The sequence below is a fragment of the Ascaphus truei genome, chromosome 4 (assembly GCF_040206685.1).
Source record: "Ascaphus truei isolate aAscTru1 chromosome 4, aAscTru1.hap1, whole genome shotgun sequence".
Classification (NCBI taxonomy): Eukaryota; Metazoa; Chordata; class Amphibia; order Anura; family Ascaphidae; genus Ascaphus; species Ascaphus truei.
Window position 1 is genome coordinate 239,724,571 of NC_134486.1, and position 20,056 is coordinate 239,744,626.

Here is a 20,056-nt window from a genome sequence, read left to right on the forward strand (position 1 = left end):
TGTTAGGTTCCATTTATTTCAGTGGAGCTAAACTCTTCTCCAGCACTGGGAATCTACTTGACATCATATTGGATAAGGGATATTGTATTTGAAGTGAAGCCCAGCGGTTATTAGGTCTTACACTCTATGGCCCAATAAAATCCAGCAATCGTCTCCTGAAATCACTCAATCACTACAGGTGGAATACAGATCAGTCCCTCAGTTTGTGTAATCTTCTTTTACACAGCTGTGTACAGTTGGCATGCTCCTAATTTTTGGATGATACCAAGTCAACAGGAGTCATAAAGCAATGTATAATAACTTTTAATGTGCTGTATTTGTACTTATTCTATAATAAACATACTAAGATTATCGTACAGGGTTGGAGGAGGTCACTTGTCTATTTTTATAGATCAAGCTAAAAAAAATGTTTCTTACCTGGCAAAGAAAGAGGCTGCCACTGAGGTACCGGTGGATGTTTCACTGGCAACATATGTGCTGTGGGATGCTGGGAAGCTGTATATTGAGGGTTTGTCAGAGTTGTAGCGATTCAGTGCTGCTTCAGTCAGACCCTCTCTGCCAGTCTCTGTCATCAGCTGAGAAATCTGAAGGGACAGAGGTCAACCGAACACATTAGACAACTTCATCCTATCTTGTCATACTTATTTCTTCCTCTATACTTGATGCACACGTAACCCAACTCCCTCAGTGCTAAGATACATGCACATATACCAAGCCTCTAGAAAAACAATCATTGCATGCTTTACATTTACAAATTAGTTTCAGCAGATATAGTTTGCCATGATGCAGCATTTGTGTGTTGACAAAATTGGGTGAACAAAAAAACTAGACTGTAAGATCTCATCTTCAGGGTTTCTTTATTCCTTTATGTCTGGTGCTCTTACCAACTATATTGCGTTTTACTTCCCTGTACTTTGTCTTCTATGTAAAGAGATGAGTACATGGTTGGTCTTCTTTAAACAAAATATATAAGTACATACCCAAATATCAAGGTTCAATCTATTATCGTGGACAAATATAGCTGAATTATATGTAATTTACTATTGGATGTTGTAATAGGCAAACTATTTCACAAGCAAGCAGTAAGACATTTCCTAGCTAATGCTAGTGGAACCAATCAATTGTGACAACTTAGAATACAGAGATGGCCAAACTTAGCCCTCAAGAGCCAACAACAGGCCATGTTTTAAGGATAGGAGGTAGATCCTGAAATATGGTGAAAAAAGCAGAGCACAGGAGGCAAAAAAATGCGGCTATGCACAAATACTATGAATTAAAAAAATTTATTAGGTGGGTGGCATGTGGGTACCTCTGATGCGTTTCGCGCTCTCGGCGCTTTGTAAAAGAGTGTGTAACCCTTGTAAAGTCCGCGATATATGGAAGAGTCCGCAACCAGATGTTACGAGATACACATGGCAGAACAGCCGGAAATGGACCTAGCGGGCAGCAATCCATCCGATACTCACAGCGACTCCCTCTGGATGGGGGACCACATAACATAACTGAACACATATTAAAACAAAGATAATCACAAGGTATTTAAAAAAAAAAACCTTCAGTGAATTAACAACATAATATACAGGTAGTCCTTGTTATCCAGCGTTTCACTTTACAACAAATGGCTTATCCAAAGCTTGCAACGCAAACCTAAGGGCTGTTTTTTGACGCCTGAATGCGTTATCCCACTCTCACTGCCACTGATTAACATGGGACTCACTTTACAACAGTTTCACTATCCAACGCTACTTCCAGAACGGATTCCGTTGGATAACCGAGGACTGCCTGTACAAGGATAATTATATTATGTTATTAATTCACTGAAGGTTTTTTCTAAACTCTTTGACAAAGCGCCACAAGCACGAAACGCGTCAGAGGTATCCACATGCCACCCTCCATGCTGTCACCCACCTAATAAATTGTTTTTAATTCATAGCTTTGCTTTTTTCTCCATATTTCACGAGGGGGCTCGTGAGGTGTGAAATCTTGGGGGGGCTCACAATACCGCCGAGGGGGGGGGGCCGTACTATAACCATCATATAGACAGTAAGTCAGTTTCTGTCTTCAAACTTAGATCTTTAGTTCCATGCTCTGACATTGGCATCCCAATGAAAATAATACTTTATTCTTCTATGGTACTACTGTCACGGGAGACCAGGTTTATCAACACCTTTTTATACCGGGATCATATGATTGAGCAAAGCAAGGAGGTAAAATAAATTGTGATTTATTTCACGAAAAGACATGCACACAATGTAACACAATTTACAGGATTAACACACTTACTGGGAACGGGGCTAACAAATAAAACTGTCCTTTAAACGAAATTCACAAAAATGACCTCTGTAGGAGCCCTTTCCAATGACCGGGAGGTACTCACAAAATCCTGAAACTGTTTTTGGCATGCAATGCCAGCTGCGACTGCTACATTCTCAATAAGCGGGACTTCGAAAATGTTCTCACTCAAAATCTTTGAAGCCGGCTCGTGTCTATTCAGAACAGAGCATCTTTGAATTTGCCGCTGATGGTTTGGCGCTTGGTATTTCCTCCTCTGATTGGCTGCAAGGCTCCTTATGGGTTTCAGTGTCCCATTCACAAACCTCTACAGCCTATCAGAGCGTGGGAATTTCCCTGCCAGCTAATCATCGATTTTCCGGTATTGTAAAGCCAGGTGGGCACCTTTTTTCATTCTGCAAAAGGGCATGCGCCAACCTGGCGCCTCTGCCTCTTTGCATACTGAGCCCACCGCTGTCTAGGCTCCACAGTGTCTAGGCTCTAGCAAATGGTGGCCGGATAGCCCTGTGTTAGTCCAGGATACAGGTACTCAAGCAGAACTGCAGTTCCCCTCCTGTTCCAACACCTTGGCATCCCTGGGGCTTTCAAGTCCTGGTTCCCAAAAGACCCATAGGAACCAAGCATGGTAGCCATCTGGTCCCTCGGAATCCATTACTTGGAAATCCCACCGTTCATTCACAGGTTATCAGTACATATCCCTATTAAACATAACCCTTTAATAAAATATACTGTGTCCTGTCTTTTGTGTGATAAAGATGTGTAAGTCCCTATTCTGGTGTCAGGGATGGAGCGGGGGTATATATTGCCTACACTCATTAGCCTCATTATTGGCACACTCTACAAATAACTTTTAAACCTTTTACACACAATACATCACTCTCAGCTTTATTCTATAGCTGGAACATCCCCGGAACCCCTATACCAGGTTCAAGACACCTGGGCATGTATCTGGGAACCCCTCCTTGTACTAGGGACCCCTGTAAGGTATACATTAACCCCTTCATGCCCGTTTACCTTGTCTGGAAGATGCTGCAATAGGAATCCTGGCGGTGAGTCATTAGAGCGTTTTCAGAGTCAGAGTTTGCCCGGAGCAATGTGCTTGGCTGTATCTGAGAATCTCACTCGATTCCCGGATCCAACTTTTGGGGTATCCCATAACTCTGGAACACCCGATATATAGACACATTCTGTAAAGACTTTCTCCGGCAAACCCACCCTGAAACTTCCAGCCTAGAAATCTCCCGGTCCCAGCACCCCAGGTAAGGCCAAACACAAATAAATCGTTAATGGCGCATAATTTGCACACACAGTAATGTATTTCTGACATCTGGGTCCAAGAGCTGACACTAGAACCTCAACACACGGATCAGGGGTAACCAAGTGGGCTTAACCTTTATTAGTGAGCCTGGTTAACCCAGTCACCGTCACAACTACCTTAGAACAAAGTGATGTACATAGTAAGATAATACAGACACTTAGAGTTGAAAGTATGAAGGTGTCTTGTAAAAAAATTCCCCAGGGTTTATGTATGCATTATTTCTTATATAGAGATTGCTGTGTTATTCTTTGCAATGTATTACCGCACTCGCAGGCAGCAAAGGAGTTAAGTGGCATATGAAACCCATTCAAGGATTACTCAGCTCATCTACACTTAAGCAGCAAGTCTTGCAAATGTGTACATCAAGAATGGAAGATTAATGTTTGCATAAATGTATTAATAAGAAAGGGAACTGTCAGTCAGAAACCGCAAAGCAGACAGAACACAAAGAACAGACGAGTTATTTTTTTAATTTCCCCGCATTAGCATTACAAATTCTTTAAGTGTGAGACACTAACCATTACAGATTCTATTTTTAAATGAGAATTCTTAGTGGGGGGGACGCATCTTTCTTATTTGTCATTAACGTTTCTTTGCTGGCACAGATTGCTTTATCTTCGCCTTCCATCTTGTGACACACGCAGCTAACTATCGTTCCAATGTATGTGTCTCCTTCGATGGCCAGCAGATGATCTTGAAAAGATGATCAGTACTGTAAATACACCAAACTTTTTCGCTTTGTAAATAGTAACACGGGATAACTCAACTAGCAGATGATACATTTCAACATCCTCCATTTTGCAAGGAACTCCCAAAGGGGGATCTAGGAGCACAAAAACAATGCTTGAATTATTTGCCAGGGATCAACTATTAGCCACGTGGATTCCTCGCTCCATCTCTTAGACCAGTGGTTCCTAATCTTTTTAAACTGGGCCTCCTCAAAAGTGGTGCACAAGCAAGATGACCAAGGTTTGGATGTTGGGCCCCAAACAAATCCCACATTAAGCAGCAAGAATTCCACATAGTCCAATATATGTTCACCAGTTTATGGAGGCAGGAAAACTGCCTTCTCCCTTTCACTCTGTCACTTCCTGCCTGTCACTCTTTGTCACCCTCTCTCTCTCTGTCACTCTGTGCTCTGTTTTTGTCAATTTCTGTATGTCTCACTGTGTGTGTCCCTTCTGCATCAAAAAAAAATCACAAACCAGATCTGACCCAGGCCCATCCGTAGGCATACCTTGGGTAAGGCCAACCTAGGGGCGGGAGGTCTCAGGGGGCGGCAAGAGGGAAAATGTACCAGCGCTGCTGCATTCCTTTTATTTTAAAAGTATATGTAGGATTGAAGCAGGGAGTCTTTGGAACTGAACCCTGTTCATTTCAGCTCTGGACACCCCTTGCTTAGGGTGACCAGATTTTCAAAATGAAAAACCGGGACACAATAAAAAATTATTTATAAAACAAATTACATCGCGTGACGCACCCCGTTGCCATGACAATGAGACACTAATGTCAGGCGGTGACATGTTGCCATGACAATGTGGCATCACGTGATGTCTCGGCACCATAATGCGTCCCGTTGGTGGGGGCTGCAGTGTGTGTCTGTGTGTATAGGAGGTGGGCCCTGCAGTGTGTGTGTGTGTGTGTATATAAATAATGAAGACATTAATTAAAATTAAAATAATTAACAAATTAAAATTAAATAAATAATTAATTGACAAATGAAAATTAAATAAAATTTTTTAGGCATTAATTAATATTAAGACTTTTAAAAATGTGACCTTCCTGACCTTACACTTTGCAAAATAGGGTCTCTTGCTCTCCTCGTGGCAGTCAGTGGCATCACTGCCATGCAGGGCCGCAGACAGCTTTCCTGGGGCCCAGGAAGAACGTTTTCACCGGGGCCCTCTACCCACGTTTCGGCGGCCTTGCGAGAACCCCCCCTTCTCACACACCTCCTCACTCTCACCCCACCTCACACTCCTTAGTCACCCATTCCTCCCCCCCCTCTCACCCATTCCTTCCCCCCTCTCTCTTACACCCCCACCCCCATGTATTTTTCTCCCCTCCCCACACTCAACCTCCCTCCCCAATATACATGCATACACAGTGACACACACACACACACACACAGCCCCCCTCCTCATACTTCCCCCTCCTCTCCTCATACCTCCCCCTCTTCTCATACCTCCCCCTCTTCTCATACCTCCCCCTCTTCTCCTCCCCTCATACCTCCCCATATACTTCCTCTCCTCATACCTCTCCCTCCCCATCCTTTCCTCATACCTACCCTCTCCCCCCTCCTTATATCTCCCCTCCTCATACCTTCCCCATCCCTCCTCATACCTGCCCCATCCCTCCTCATACCTGCCCCTCCCCCCTCCCCATACCTTCCCCTCGGCTCCTCATATCTCCCCCTCCTCATACCTTCCCCTCCCCTCCTCATACCTTCCCCACCCCTCCTCATACCTTCCTCTCCCCCTCCTCATACCTTCCCCACCCCCTCCATACCTTCCCCATCCCTCCTCATACCTTCCCCCCCCCTCCTCATACCTTACCCTCCCCTCCTCATACCTTCCCCTCCCCTCCTCATACCTTCCCCATCCCTCCTCATACCTTCCCCTCCTCATACCTTCCCCTCCTCATACCTTCCCCTCCTCATACCTTCCCCATCCCTCCTCATACCTGCCCCATCCCTCCTCATACCTGCCCCATCTCTCCTCATACCTGCCCCACCCCCTCCCTATACCTTCCCCTCGGCTCCTCATACCTTCCCATCCCCTCCTCATACCTTCCCCTCCCCCTCCTACCTTCCCCTTCCCCTCCTCATACCTTCCCCTCCCCCCTCATACCTTCCCCATCCCTCCTCATACCTTCCCCATCCCTCCTCATACCTTCCCCATCCCTCCTCATACCTTCCCCATCCCTCCTCATACCTTCCCCATCCCTCCTCATACCTTCCCCATCCCTCCTCATACCTTCCCCCTCCTACCTTCCCCCTCCTACCTTCCCCATCCCTCCTCATACCTTCCCCATCCCTCCTCATACCTTCCCCATCCCTCCTCATACCTTCCCCATCCCCCCTCATACCTTCCCCTTCCCCTCATACCTTCCCCTTCCCCTCCTCATACCTTCCCCTCCCCCCTCATACCTTCCCCATCCCTCCTCATACCTTCCCCATCCCTCCTCATACCTTCCCCATCCCTCCCCATACCTTCCCCATCCCTCCTCATACCTTCCCCATCCCTCCTCATACCTTCCCCATCCCTCCTCATACCTTCCCCATCCCTCCTCATACCTTCCCCATCCCTCCTCATACCTTCCCCATTCCTCCTCATACCTTCCCCATCCCTCCTCATACCTGCCCCATCCCTCCTCATACCTGCCCCATCCCTCCTCATACCTGCCCCATCCCTCCTCATACCTTCCCCATCCCTCCTCATACCTTCCCCATCCCTCCTCATACCTTCCCCTCCCCTCCTCATACCTTCCCCATCCCTCCTCATACCTTCCCCATCCCTCCTCATACCTTCCCCATCCCTCCTCATACCTTCCCCATCCCTCCTCATACCTTCCCCATCCCTCCTCATACCTTCCCCATTCCTCCTCATACCTTCCCCATCCCTCCTCATACCTGCCCCATCCCTCCTCATACCTGCCCCATCCCTCCTCATACCTGCCCCATCCCTCCTCATACCTTCCCCATCCCTCCTCATACCTTCCCCATCCCTCCTCATACCTTCCCCTCCCCTCCTCATACCTTCCCCATCCCTCCTCATACCTGCCCCATCCCTCCTCATACCTGCCCCATCCCTCCTCATACCTTCCCCATCCCTCCTCATACCTGCCCCATCCCTCCTCATACCTTCCCCTCCCCTCCTCATACCTTCCCCCTCATACCTTCCCCATCCCTCCTCATACCTTCCCCTCCCCATACCTTCCCCACCCCTCCTCATACCTTCCCCATCCCTTCCCCTCCTCATACCTTCCCCTCCCCTCCTCATACCTTCCCCTCCCCTCCTCATACCTTCCCCTCCCCTCCTCATACCTTCCCCATCCCTTCGCCTCAGCTCCTCATACCTCCCCCTCCTCATACCTTCCCCTCAGCTCCTCATATCTCCCCCTCCTCATACCTTCCCCTCCCCTCCTCATATCTTCCCCATCCCTTCGCCTCAGCTCCTCATACCTCCCCCTCCTCATACATTCCCCTCAGCTCCTCATATCTCCCCCTCCTCATACCTTCCCCGCAGCTCCTCCTATGACACACACACAGACAGAGAGGACACACACACAGACAGACAGGACACACACACAGACAGACAGGACACACACAGAAGAAGACAGGACACACACAGACAGACAGGACACACACACAGACAGACAGGACACACACACAGACAGACAGGACACACACACAGACAGACAGGACACACACACAGACAGACAGGACACACACACAGACAGACAGGACACACACATAGACAGACAGGCAGGACACACACATAGACAGATACAGACAGACAGCACACACACACAGGATACAGACAGGACACACACACACACACACACACAGACAGACAGGACACTCACAGACAGAGCACACACAGACAGAGCACACACACACACACATATCTTTCTCTCTCACTGAGAAGCAGCTCACTGAGAAGCAGCTCACTCCATCCGGCCCGGTACTAAGCCCTGTCCCCGAGATCCTCTGACCTCCAACCAATCCCCTGCTTCTACTCTCTAAGCCCCGCATTTCTAAAAAGCTCTATAGTCTCCCTGCTTGCGCACAGCTTCAATACAGGTAGGGAGCTGGTATTGCTGTTCAGGACGTGCTGACAGGCGCATGCGTGAGCTGCCGTTTGCCTATTGGGCGATATGTCCTTACTCGTGAGTGTACCTAAAGTGAGTGTCCTTAAACCGGGGTATGCCTGTAATATATTAGAGGGGCCCTGTAAAGGGTCTATTCATGCTAAAAAATAAATTACAATAAAATCAATAGTGGTTTTAATCTTTAGTAACAAAAGGTGACTGTACATTAAAAGCAACCTATGTCATGTAAAGAAAAGACGAACAACAATGACTCAACAACATTTCGCAGAAGAACATAATGGTTTAGTTAGTTCGTTCTTTCAACTTCATATCCACAGTCCCTGTTTTGTTTAAGTTCTAGGAATGGACAAACACATCACCTTTCAATTGTGAGCAGTATTCAAAACACTTTACGGTAGTTACCCACACTATTTCTTTTTATATGAGCCTCATCTATATCATAGTTTAGGGCCTCAGGAAGAAGTCTGAATCCGGCACTGCCTCTGTGTCATAATTCCACGTCTCTCATGGTTTAATTTGCTGGCCCAGGTAATTAAACAATTAAGAAAATACATTTTGTTCTTTTCAGAAACCAATTTTCTCAAACGGTTTATATTTAAATAACAGTAAGGGAGGGGCGATACGCCAAATGTGGTATTGTGAGTGATGCTACCGGCATCAAAAGCTTTCCATAGAGCCAGAAGTTACCCAGGTTACCAAAAGGACATTGCTATCTCTATCGTTACAGGCTAACATGACTCCAAATAATTTGAGTTTTACGGAACCTGCAGCACAGTCACCTCTCAGCATGTACAATATAACATGATCAGAATCAGTTGTCATAGTGCAGAAATTATTAAACCACCACTATGACAAATAACAGAAAATGCATTTCGCCCTCAAAGTTACAAATGGGCTAATTACATTTAATCTGTGTACAATCGGGAAGTTCTCCTAAATATGTGGGCATTATTATAATCAGTGGTTGACAAATCACCAAAAAATCTACTCGCCACACAAAAAAATCTACTCGCCACCTAGTACCAAACGTGTGCTGCTTGGGCCAATATTTACTCGCCCGGGGGTAAATCCACTCGCCCGGGGCGAGCAAATGTATAGGTTTGTCGAACACTGATTATAATATATCTGCTAACTTCTAGGAGAGAGTTATTGAGTCTTGTATAATCTGTGATTAATCTTAAAATAAAAGAATTGCTCTGCTCCTAGACCCCAGAACATATAAATGTTGATTAGCTGAGGTACAATGAGAGACAACTATCGGGACATGCCTCTATAGGGCCGGAAGGGTCTGGATCCTCTCAAACAGCAATTGTATATAAAGATTCAGGTCTGAGCCCAGATGTCAAACTCATATTGGGGGACCTACTCTAAGGTCTGTATTATAGTAAGCACTCGCGTGCGTGCGCATCAATGACAAATACCTCTCTCTCTATGACAGTCTATCTAGTGCAGACGTGCGAGCGCATGGCAGAGAGCGTTGGCGCGGCAGCTTTGTGCCATGCCACGTGGCACTAGGGTTGCCAGGTGTCCGGTATTGAACCAGGCTGTCCTGTATTTGGATACTCTATCCAGTAAAAAATGAGAGGTACTGTAATACTGGACATGTATGTGTCCAGTATTTTCCACCCTGGACATGGTGACCTGACGCACCTTTCACCATTGAGTCCAGTATTTTTGGAGAAGCCATCTGGCAACCCTACGTGACACTGTGAGCCAAACACAGTGAGGCAGGGGAAAACTACCCTTGTGACGCCATGGCCACGCCTCCTAGTCACGCGTATCATCGTTTGACTTATATACACAAAACACACGCACAACGTCATGCGCGCAAGCGCTTACTATATTACAGACCTAAGTCATTTGAATGGCCTGTTTACCAGAGCTTCATTTGGTTAAATATAGGTTTCTGTTTATTCCTTTTTCTAATCTGTGTCTGCTCTCGTTACATTAAATCTAAAATGTGAGAAATGCTAGATTTGAACTCTAATTAAACCCAGTCACCCGGGAAGAGACTGTCCTCACTTTCTGACATTTTTTACCATCTGGTTTTCTAAATGGGGATTTTGTTGAATTTTCCTGAAAGCAAGGGGGACCGAAGGTATCAGACGTCAAAGTAATTCTGATGGCGGCAGCTGTGAATTGGGGTGTTGGGTAAAGATTTTTCGGATGCGTGTGCTTATTTTAGTGTTTTGTGGTGGAGGTGAGAAACACAACTGAGCACACGATTTGTGGCTAACACCTTTCACACACACACACACGTCCACATGGGCGAGCATGTATGTGACAACACCCTCAAACAAATTCAGCACTGGGGGGGGGAGGGGAGGAGTCTGAGAGGGAGGGTCAGGGGAACACCCCATGGGTAATTTTTCCAGAAGATGCAAGTTCTTAGAAATAATGTCATTTTAAATGTTGCTTTGTTTTCCCTTTTTATCAGAATAGCTGATGTCTACAGTAGCTAGTCAATTAAGTGATTTCATTGGATACAATATTTGTTTAAGGAAAAATACTGGTTAAACAGATTTTAGTTTTCTTTACCTGAACTAGGTAGTCCTGTGGAGTTCATGGGTGGTCCCCCACATACCAGGATCTCCCCATTCAGGAGCAATGAGCCCTGAAATTTATATGGGAAACAATATGGCTGCCATGGTCAGGGCTCGCTCCAGGTGGCCAATAGAAAAGCACTTCGGTGGCCAAGTTTGTAGTCTGCAGCCATATTTGTAATTTTTGTGTGTCATAATAGACAACAGAAAACTACAAATATCCCCGGAACCAGTTCAGGGAGGATAAAGAAATTATAATAATTTACAAAGCAAGATTGCTACTTTAATAGGATTTCCACCAGATGCTCCCAATCTCATTACTTCTATTGACAGGTTAACCACTAGCAATTAAAATGTGATTACCTCCAGTACAGGTTCTCTTGGAAGAATGACTGGTGTGGTTATGTACAGCGAGACCCCTTGGTTCAGAATATTGAAGATAAAAAATTGGCCAGGTTGGGTAGCTGCCTTAAGCTTTATTGGCAGTCACTGTAATGTAATTCTTCTCTATAGTAATTTGGAGTTTGCAGGAACTAAACCTTTTAAACCCTTTTAGATGAAAAGTTGTAATGCTTCCGTTTTATAGAGACCGAATCGTGAAACATGAATCACTTTATTATTAAAGTCTTTTCGTTTCTCCTGAGATTATGAACCCTGCTGAATGAAGACATTTTAGGGCCTGATTTTGGAACAGTATCATAGAATTGCCATGCAATGTCTTACTAACCAGGAAGGTATACATGGGGTTAAACCATTTCACCTCCGCCATGGGACACCTAACCTCCCACCCTGAGACATACACATATACAGGAGGGCCCCGGGTATACGGCGGGTTCCGTTCCAGGGGCCCGCCGTATAGTGAAAATCGCCGGAAATCGAATCCGGCGATTTTCAGTTCTGCGCATGCGCAAACCGGCATTTTCCGCGGTTCTGCGCATGCAAACTGCGGTCTGTGCATGTGCGCCGGGCGCACCCGCCCATTCTGCGCATGCGCGACTTAGGATTCAACATGGCGGCTCCCTTCTCGGTGCCGCTGTATTGGCGGATCACCGAAAAGCGGAGCGCCGAGAAGCGGGGCCCTGCTGCATACACATACATGTTAAATAAACATATTTGCATTAAATCATGGGGTATTTAACCTCTTCAGCTCCAGTAAGGCTATCTAGGGCCTCTCATCGAGACCCTAGGTAGCCTCATTGGCCTCTATGGGATTTTTGATTAGGAAAATATATATAACCCATCCAAGATTAAGTCATAAAGAGGCTTCAGGGTCTACTACCCCCCAAAAACCAATAAAACGAGAAAGAAAAAGGAAAACCCCACAAAATTAAGCCAATGAATGGAAAATTAAATTACATATTTTTGCTCTTCATAGGCCCCAAAAACTCTATTAAAAAAAACTGCACTGCTTCAACAAGGTTAGATACAGTACTGTATCTAACCTTGTGGAAGTTGCCCGTACTACTGGTTGGAGCTCTTTTCATACTGTATATATACATATATATTATCTACCATACATGCCCCCCTCCCCTAAAAGTATCCTTTATGCTGTGCACACTCCAATAAAGAAGTTTTTGTACTACAGGATCCTCTCCTTGCTCCTGTTGGGCTGTGCTCTACTTTTTTTGCCTCTGTTTCAACAAGGGCCTTATACAAGGTCCAATGGACTTTTGTAATTTAGCCCCACAATTAACAATCCTCGGCATTGATTCAAGCCCTCAACTCTCGAAGACCACTGTAGTAAAAAAAACATTTTTCTTTTGTTTCATCTTTAAATATTTTCTCCAATTTTCATATTGGACGCCCTTTCTTTACACGTCACTCTCTCTCTCTCTGCTGACAACTAAGGTGACATGGAAGGGTTATTTAGGGCCTTTCGCTGTCACATACCACGTGTAAAGGTGTCAACATGATAAGGCAACCAATGAGATTGCTTGCTTTACTCCGCGTTTGCCACCTTTACTGGTGTTGTCAGATATTGGGGAACTTTGTTCCCACATTACGTCATCTACACATGGTTCCAAGCTCTATAAGAATCAATGACTAAACGTATAGGGCTCTACAAGTGATAATTAAAAGCCGTCTCAGCAGCATTACATCATACCGTGTGTACCTTATTACAGTATTCTGTTTGTTGTGATGCAGCAAGGTAAATTGAACAAGTCTTACTTTAGTTTCTTGTAGATCACAAGCAGCAATCTTACAAATCATTGACCTTTCTCTCTTGTGTTGTATTGTATTGACATAAGTGTAAAAAAAAGCTACTGGACTGAATGAGTATGTGGGCTATGTTAGAGGACGCTAATGACCCAGAAAACAACTTGCCTTGAAGTCATATATACCATGGGAAGGGTATGGGAGGGGTAGGGAAGAAAAGTGAACCTCTGCTCAGCTGACAGGTAAGTATATAATGATGTAGATAAGGTGCTTGACTGAGATTTGTATTGATAATAAACCGAAAGAAAAAGAACTCAGTTGATATAGCACTCAATTACTGTATCACTAGTGATTAATGTACTTATTAAAAATTATCTTTATTAATCAAATTAACTATTAAAATAAATGGTGCATGGAAGAGGATAAAAAATTGATCATGACACTAATGTGTCAGATATCTGGAGCTATGCCATAGCTCCAGATATCTGACGCATTAATCACTAGCGGTATGTGCGCGCAAACTACGGTATGTGCGCGCAAACTACGGTCTGCGCATGCGCGCCTGGCGCAACCACCCGTTCTGCGCATGCGCTACTTTTGATCCAACATGGCAGCCCCCTTCTCGGTGCCGCCATATCGGCGGATCGCCGAAAAGCGGAGCGCCGAGAAGCGGGGCCCTGCTGTACTGTAGACCAGGGTTTTCCCAACTCCAGTCCTTAAGAACCCCCAACAAGTCAGGTTTTAAGAATATCCCTGCTTCAGCACAGGGGATTCAGTCAAAATGACTGAGCCACCTGGGCTGAAGCAGGTGTATCCTTAAAGCCTGACCTGTAGGGGGTTCTTGAGGACTGGAGTTGGGAATCACTGCTGTAGATGCTCGCACAGTATCTAGTACTAGTTTTAACTCCAAGGTAACCAATAAAGTAGGCATTGTCCTTTGTATAAATGGACACCGCTGCATCCGTAGTGGCTGATGATGTCACACGCTATTAGTGGTCTTACACAATGACAATGTATGTATTGTATGTCTTTATTTATAAATGCATATATAAGTGCTATGGCCGAAACGTCGTATATTCTTTGTATTGAAATCCGTGGAGCCCTGGATCATCTCTTTTTCCCCGTTTATTTATAAATGTACATAGCGCTTCACAGCAGTAATACATACGACAATCATATAAATAACAAATAATATAAATAACACATAATGGGAATAAGTGCTTCAGACATAACAGTAACATTTAGCAAAATGAGTCACTGCTCCAAAGAGCTTACAATCTAATAGGTAGGTGGGGAGAACATACAGAGACAGTAGGAGGGCATTCTGGTAAGTGCATCTGCAGGGGGCCAAGCTTTATGTACCATGTGTATAGTATTTGCCACGGTGCTACTCATATGTTTGGCACATCATCGACAGGTGTCCAATTAACTGATTGGATTATCTCTATATAAACATTACTTTTATGGGTGATCACTTACCTGATGAAAGGTTCAGGGATGGAGCTGAAACGTTGTACTGACTGTTTTAACCAATAAACTACATGATTCGTAATTTTTTTTACAAAGGAAGTCTCAATGTCCTTTAGCCTCCTGCATATACAAGTACAATTTATGAAGAGAGTCCTAGACTGGTGTTTACATGGAAATGGGGCAGGCAATCTCAGAAATAAACCTGTCAGCCATGATAAGAACCCTGCTCACTAAAGTGCCACAGCCATTATCTAATGTTAACATGTGATAATGGTTATGACATATTAGTAAATATATCCCTGTGCTGGGGTGGCTTTTAGTTTTTATTTTCTCTAAGAAAAAGAAACCTTGGAACTGGTAAGGAGATAGACACCATATTAGGGTTACTTTTCAGAGAGACAGGATTTTCCCCCTAGACTTGGAATCCTGTTTGACAAGCAGATAACTGTTAATAAATTAGCCGGCAGTGTCTGGAAATACTAATAACATCGTTAGGCTATCACATATGATTATCAGAAGCTCAGTTCAAAACAGATTGTTCCTTTCTTACCTACAAATAATATGTGCATTTTATGTCTACACGAAGCATCATCCATCTCTGCTTACGACAACCACAGACACTAAGCATATCCTGTTTCCAGTCTGTTTCCCCCAGGCCTAGGATTAGTGATGAAATGTGAATAGATGCAGTCTGTAGCTTCTCAGCTGCAATTTATTGTGCACTCATTATAAGGGATGAAGAAATGCCATATTTTGAGTGGTCATGATTAACTCTTTCATCGCTGAAATTTGCAAATAATAACAAAGTAGTCGTATTTTGCCTGATTTTAGAAGACCATCCTTTTATAACCCTTGTTCTAGCCGGTTAAAGCACCAGTTCCTTTTGTTGAAAGCCGCCTCACCCTGCCCCACCTCGCCCTTTTTTTGGATGGAAGGGAGGTGAACCAAAAGTGGAAGACTTCAGTGTTTAAAAAAAAAAAATGGCTGCAGGGCAGTTTCCTCCTTGTCAGCCAATCACTAACAGTGACTGATTGCATCAGCAGCAACTTCCTGTCAGTCCCCATTTTAGATTTCAAAAAACGCAAGTGTCTCTGAAGTAAACCAGAAGGTTTTCACTGCACGACAGGGACAGTCCTACCCTGGTTCAGCTAATGAACAAATATGGTTCATTAATTGAGCACCGTGAATTAGTTTCCAAACTTTCATCAGATGGACTGACCCGCTAGTGGCCCTTATGAATTTGCTGAATGTGACATCATTTGGGGCTATTTCTCTGATTTTACAGAAATAATTTTTTCTCAAATAATTGCCCTTCTTGTGAGGAGAAAGAATGACAGCCACACCGCCACTCGTTAATGTCAATGGCATTGGAACACATCAGTACATTGAACGCACATGAAGGCAGCCATTTTTTTGTTACTAAAAGAAGGTTGTGCAAACCTTTAAGTAGCATGTTATAAGAAATAAGAAAGGGTTTATGAGGATGCTGGGTTTTAAAGAATTTAAATGAGCGTTGATCTTGTGTTTTTTATTACTATCTGTGGAAGAGGAGGTGCTTGTAGAGTAGTAACCAGACTTTGGGAATTGCAAGAATTAAAAGCCTGCTTGGTTTTCCTGCTGGTAGAGGAATGCACTTATGTATTGGATTCCAAAGACCATGTTTGAACTGGTCCCATATGAGAACGTAGTTAGGCATGAAGGGGAGATGCACTGAGGCAGCCACCCATAAAGTACAGTACATCTATCAAAGTCTTAGCACAACTGTCAGGGGAACTGAAAACATGTCTGATTTGACTGCAAAACTGAGGGGTACAATTCTGTGTAATGCTTCAATCTCAGTAAAAAAAACAAGAATGTACTTTCTATTACTCATACAATTCTGTGCTTCCCCCCTCCTAACATATTCTCCCTGTTATTAGGCAGCATTGGGGGATGGTCCGGCAGGAATACATTTTGCAATTACTTACAGTATGTATCCGTGCACTCCCTCTTATAGTAATATGGCTACATTTTTTTTTCTCACCGATTTCCTTTCCCACACAGATGACACATCTCATTGTGCAATTATCCAGTAGTTTTAATTATGCAGAAGTATTGTTTTTCCATTATATGCTTAGACCATGCTACAAATTACCTTTCAGTAATATTCAGCCTTGACCAATACAATTTGAAACATTGCTGCAGCCTCCTTTCCTTCTTGTGGTATCCAGTATGTATTGTATATCTCGTGGTTATTGCAGTGCGATGGTACTGTGGGTAGTGTTCCACTAATCTTTTCTTTTCACACCTACACCTTTTTTACGTGCAAGATTACAATGCCACGTTCTTCTTAAAAGAATAAGGGAATTATTGCCGGATACCTCCCTATGTTTTTCAGTTTTTACGGCATAGCCTACATATTGTTGAAATCTTTCTAAAATATAGTCCAAATCGGGCTCCCTAACATTACTTCCTTTTTAAAGTCGATCACTGAATATTTGTCAGTATTTAGGTCTTTTAGGAAGCTATTCAGCACATCTTAACTTATGAAATAACATAGTGTAGAGCTGTTTCATGGCTGAGTACTTTTATTTTACTACCTGTCTGAGACATACAAATGCACCACAAGTGGTATTTTTATTTATTTTACTACACATATTTAAGTGGGACTGCACTTACTGTATATAGTTCAGACTAGACATACTGTAACACAGACTTACTTTGTATCCCTCTACACTGCTGCAGTTTCATTAAACATGAATTCCCATTGAAGACACTTGCATTGCCTTGCAGGTTCCTGAAAGGTTGAAGAAGTGACAATGACAGGGTGTCCTCTTCCGAAAGCCTAAACCAAACAATTTACCTTTGCCATTAAATAACCTCTCCATCTGCTAGAATACCAGATGTGCATCTGAAGAATCATTCTTAACAGCTGTGTGATTGCTGGCACTGAACTGTGTATGACTTGGGTGACCTCATCTTTTGTGAGATGGTACATGCACTGAAAGAATAAAACATATGGATAGCTTTTATTTACATATAAATATATACATACAGAATGGCCGCACACACTGGTGCACGGTAAAGGGTAAATAGTTATAGTCTGTGAGGATCCCTAGAGATCCAATATACCGGCCCAGCCAGGAGGATTATCACATAAACATGGCTTATTGGGTCCAATGGTGCATTTTGGACCCAATAAACCAGTTTTATGTGATAATCTCTTGTGCTTTGCCAGTATATTGGATCTCTAGGGATCTCCTCACAGATATACACACACACACACACACACACACACACAAACACACACACACACACATGCGAGCGAGAAAAAGTGTGCGAACCCCATTGATAATTACAGAAATACCAATTACATGTCTTTTCCAACAAAATGATGTATAAATTAGACAAGCAATGAGTAATTAAGAGTCGGGGTATGTGCAACAGAAAGTGAAACCCTAATTTTATCAGCTAAATTAAAGGGGATAATTAAGAGTAAAGTGTTTAAATATTTAGGTATATCTTCAGGGGTGTAAGTTTGGGAGTCCCCACCCTATATAATGATCAGAAAATTTGTGAGTTTGGTCTTCACCATACAGTTGTGTGGAAACACGTCATGCCACGATCAAAATAAATCTCTGAGGACCTGAGAAAAGCAGTTATTGGTGCTCATCAGTCTAGAAAGTCTACAAATGGAGAAAGTTCAAGACCACAGTCGCTCTATCCAGGAACGGTCGTCCTCCAAAATCTCTCTAAGAACCAACCGGCAAATTATCCAGGAAATCACAAAGAACCCCAGAGTAACGTCCAAGGATCTGCAGGCCATTCTCACCTTGGCTAATGTGAGTGTTCATGACTGAACTTTCTGAAAAAAATTGAACAAAAATGGTGCTCATGGAAGGATAACCAGGAGAAAACCACTGCTTCCTAAAAAGAATATTGCTGCCAGTCTGATCTTCGCCAAAGAGCACATAGATGATCCCCAAGACTTCTGGAACAATGTTCTCTGGACAGACGGGTCAAAGGTAGAACTTTTTGGCCTCAATGAGAGACATTATGTTTGGCGAAAACCAAACACTGCATTCAAACAGAAGAACTTCATCCCAACCATCAAGCATAGTGGTGGGAGTGTGATGGTTTGGGGCTGCTTTGCTGCCTCAGGACCTGGACGACTTGCTATCATTGACACAACCATGAACTCTGCATTGTATCAGAAGATTCTAGAGGAGAATGGCAGACCATCCATCTGTGAGCTGAAGCTGAAGCGAAAGTGGGTCATGCAGCAAGACAAGATATGTGGTTTAATAAAATATATTTTAAAAATCGGTTATAGATCGGGCTTGAACTATATGGCTACACACGGAGTAAATGGGAATGCAGAAGACTGCTTGCATTATAAACAAAGTAGTTACATAAGAGAAACAGAGTATCAAAAGTACTGTCACACACAGCCATTTAGAACCTAAAATGTATCCGTAGACCACAGTATATGTGAAAGTGAATAGCCCTGGTACATGACTGATGCCCTGGTACATGTTATGTGTGCTGAAAAAAATCAAGTGCATAAGTGTACATATCAAACAGCATCTATATCAGCAGAGAAAATACATATAAGATCAATCCTGATAGTAGCACAGTCCAAAACATCCTGTGCACATCTAACAAGATGGTCCTTGGATGATTTTCCAGTCTAGTCCCCGGAGCGCTCGTACAAGCTCTCGGCTGAAGAAAATGAGGCATGGAGCACTCCATCAGCAATAGATAAAATTCAATATGTAGTATGTAGTACACGTCACGGATGAATAGTGTGCTGATGTTAGTCCAAATCATCTACAACACAGCAAAGAAGCAGCGGAGCTCACTGGCATGTGTCAAACTGTCTGTGCACAAGAAATACAAGTTGTGAGCCCCTGCTCATCTCGGAATATAAGCAGCTGTCTTGAAAGCGTGCATACAGTACAAGTATTATCCAAATTATGAAAAAGAATCAAAAAGAGACAGGGAGTCTATGATTCTCTAATCACATTTACCTTATTAGCATTGTGTGGATAGGACGCACTCCTGTTTTTTTTTAATTGTGTTTACGTTTTGGCTACCATTTTGCCATGATCATATATATTCATGTTCATAAATGTGTATACATAACTACAACGTTCAGCCATTCGTAAAGCATTGATCAGTCGAGACAATTCAGAGGACTATAGAAACTGGTTAATTTTGAGTCTCAACACCCTCAGACCGAGAGATCTAAATGAGAATTTCAAGCTGTCCTGCTTTCTGTTAGAGTATATATACAGCGGTTATCTAATGATCTTGAGTATTTGCAAATCTATACTTCCTTGCAGGACACCCATTTGCTAAAAGAGGTTTCAAGATGAGTGTATACTACTAGCAGCATTCAATGGGCATGGGGCCTCCATATCAGGTCTCTGCAGTGGGCAGAATTAAAGTGGATGGGGCATAC

General features: G+C 43.6%; 1 protein-coding gene across 2 annotated transcripts in view; it reads right to left on the reverse strand.

The window, feature by feature from the left end:
• KIF26B (kinesin family member 26B) overlaps window positions 1-20,056 on the reverse strand; it is a 408,717-nt gene that overhangs the window by 195,842 nt on the left and 192,819 nt on the right. For both annotated transcript variants that reach the window (XM_075597078.1, XM_075597079.1), the window contains one exon: window positions 418-584. In XM_075597078.1, coding sequence (XP_075453193.1) covers window positions 418-584 — 167 coding nt within the window. The remainder of the gene's footprint in view (window positions 1-417; window positions 585-20,056) is intronic.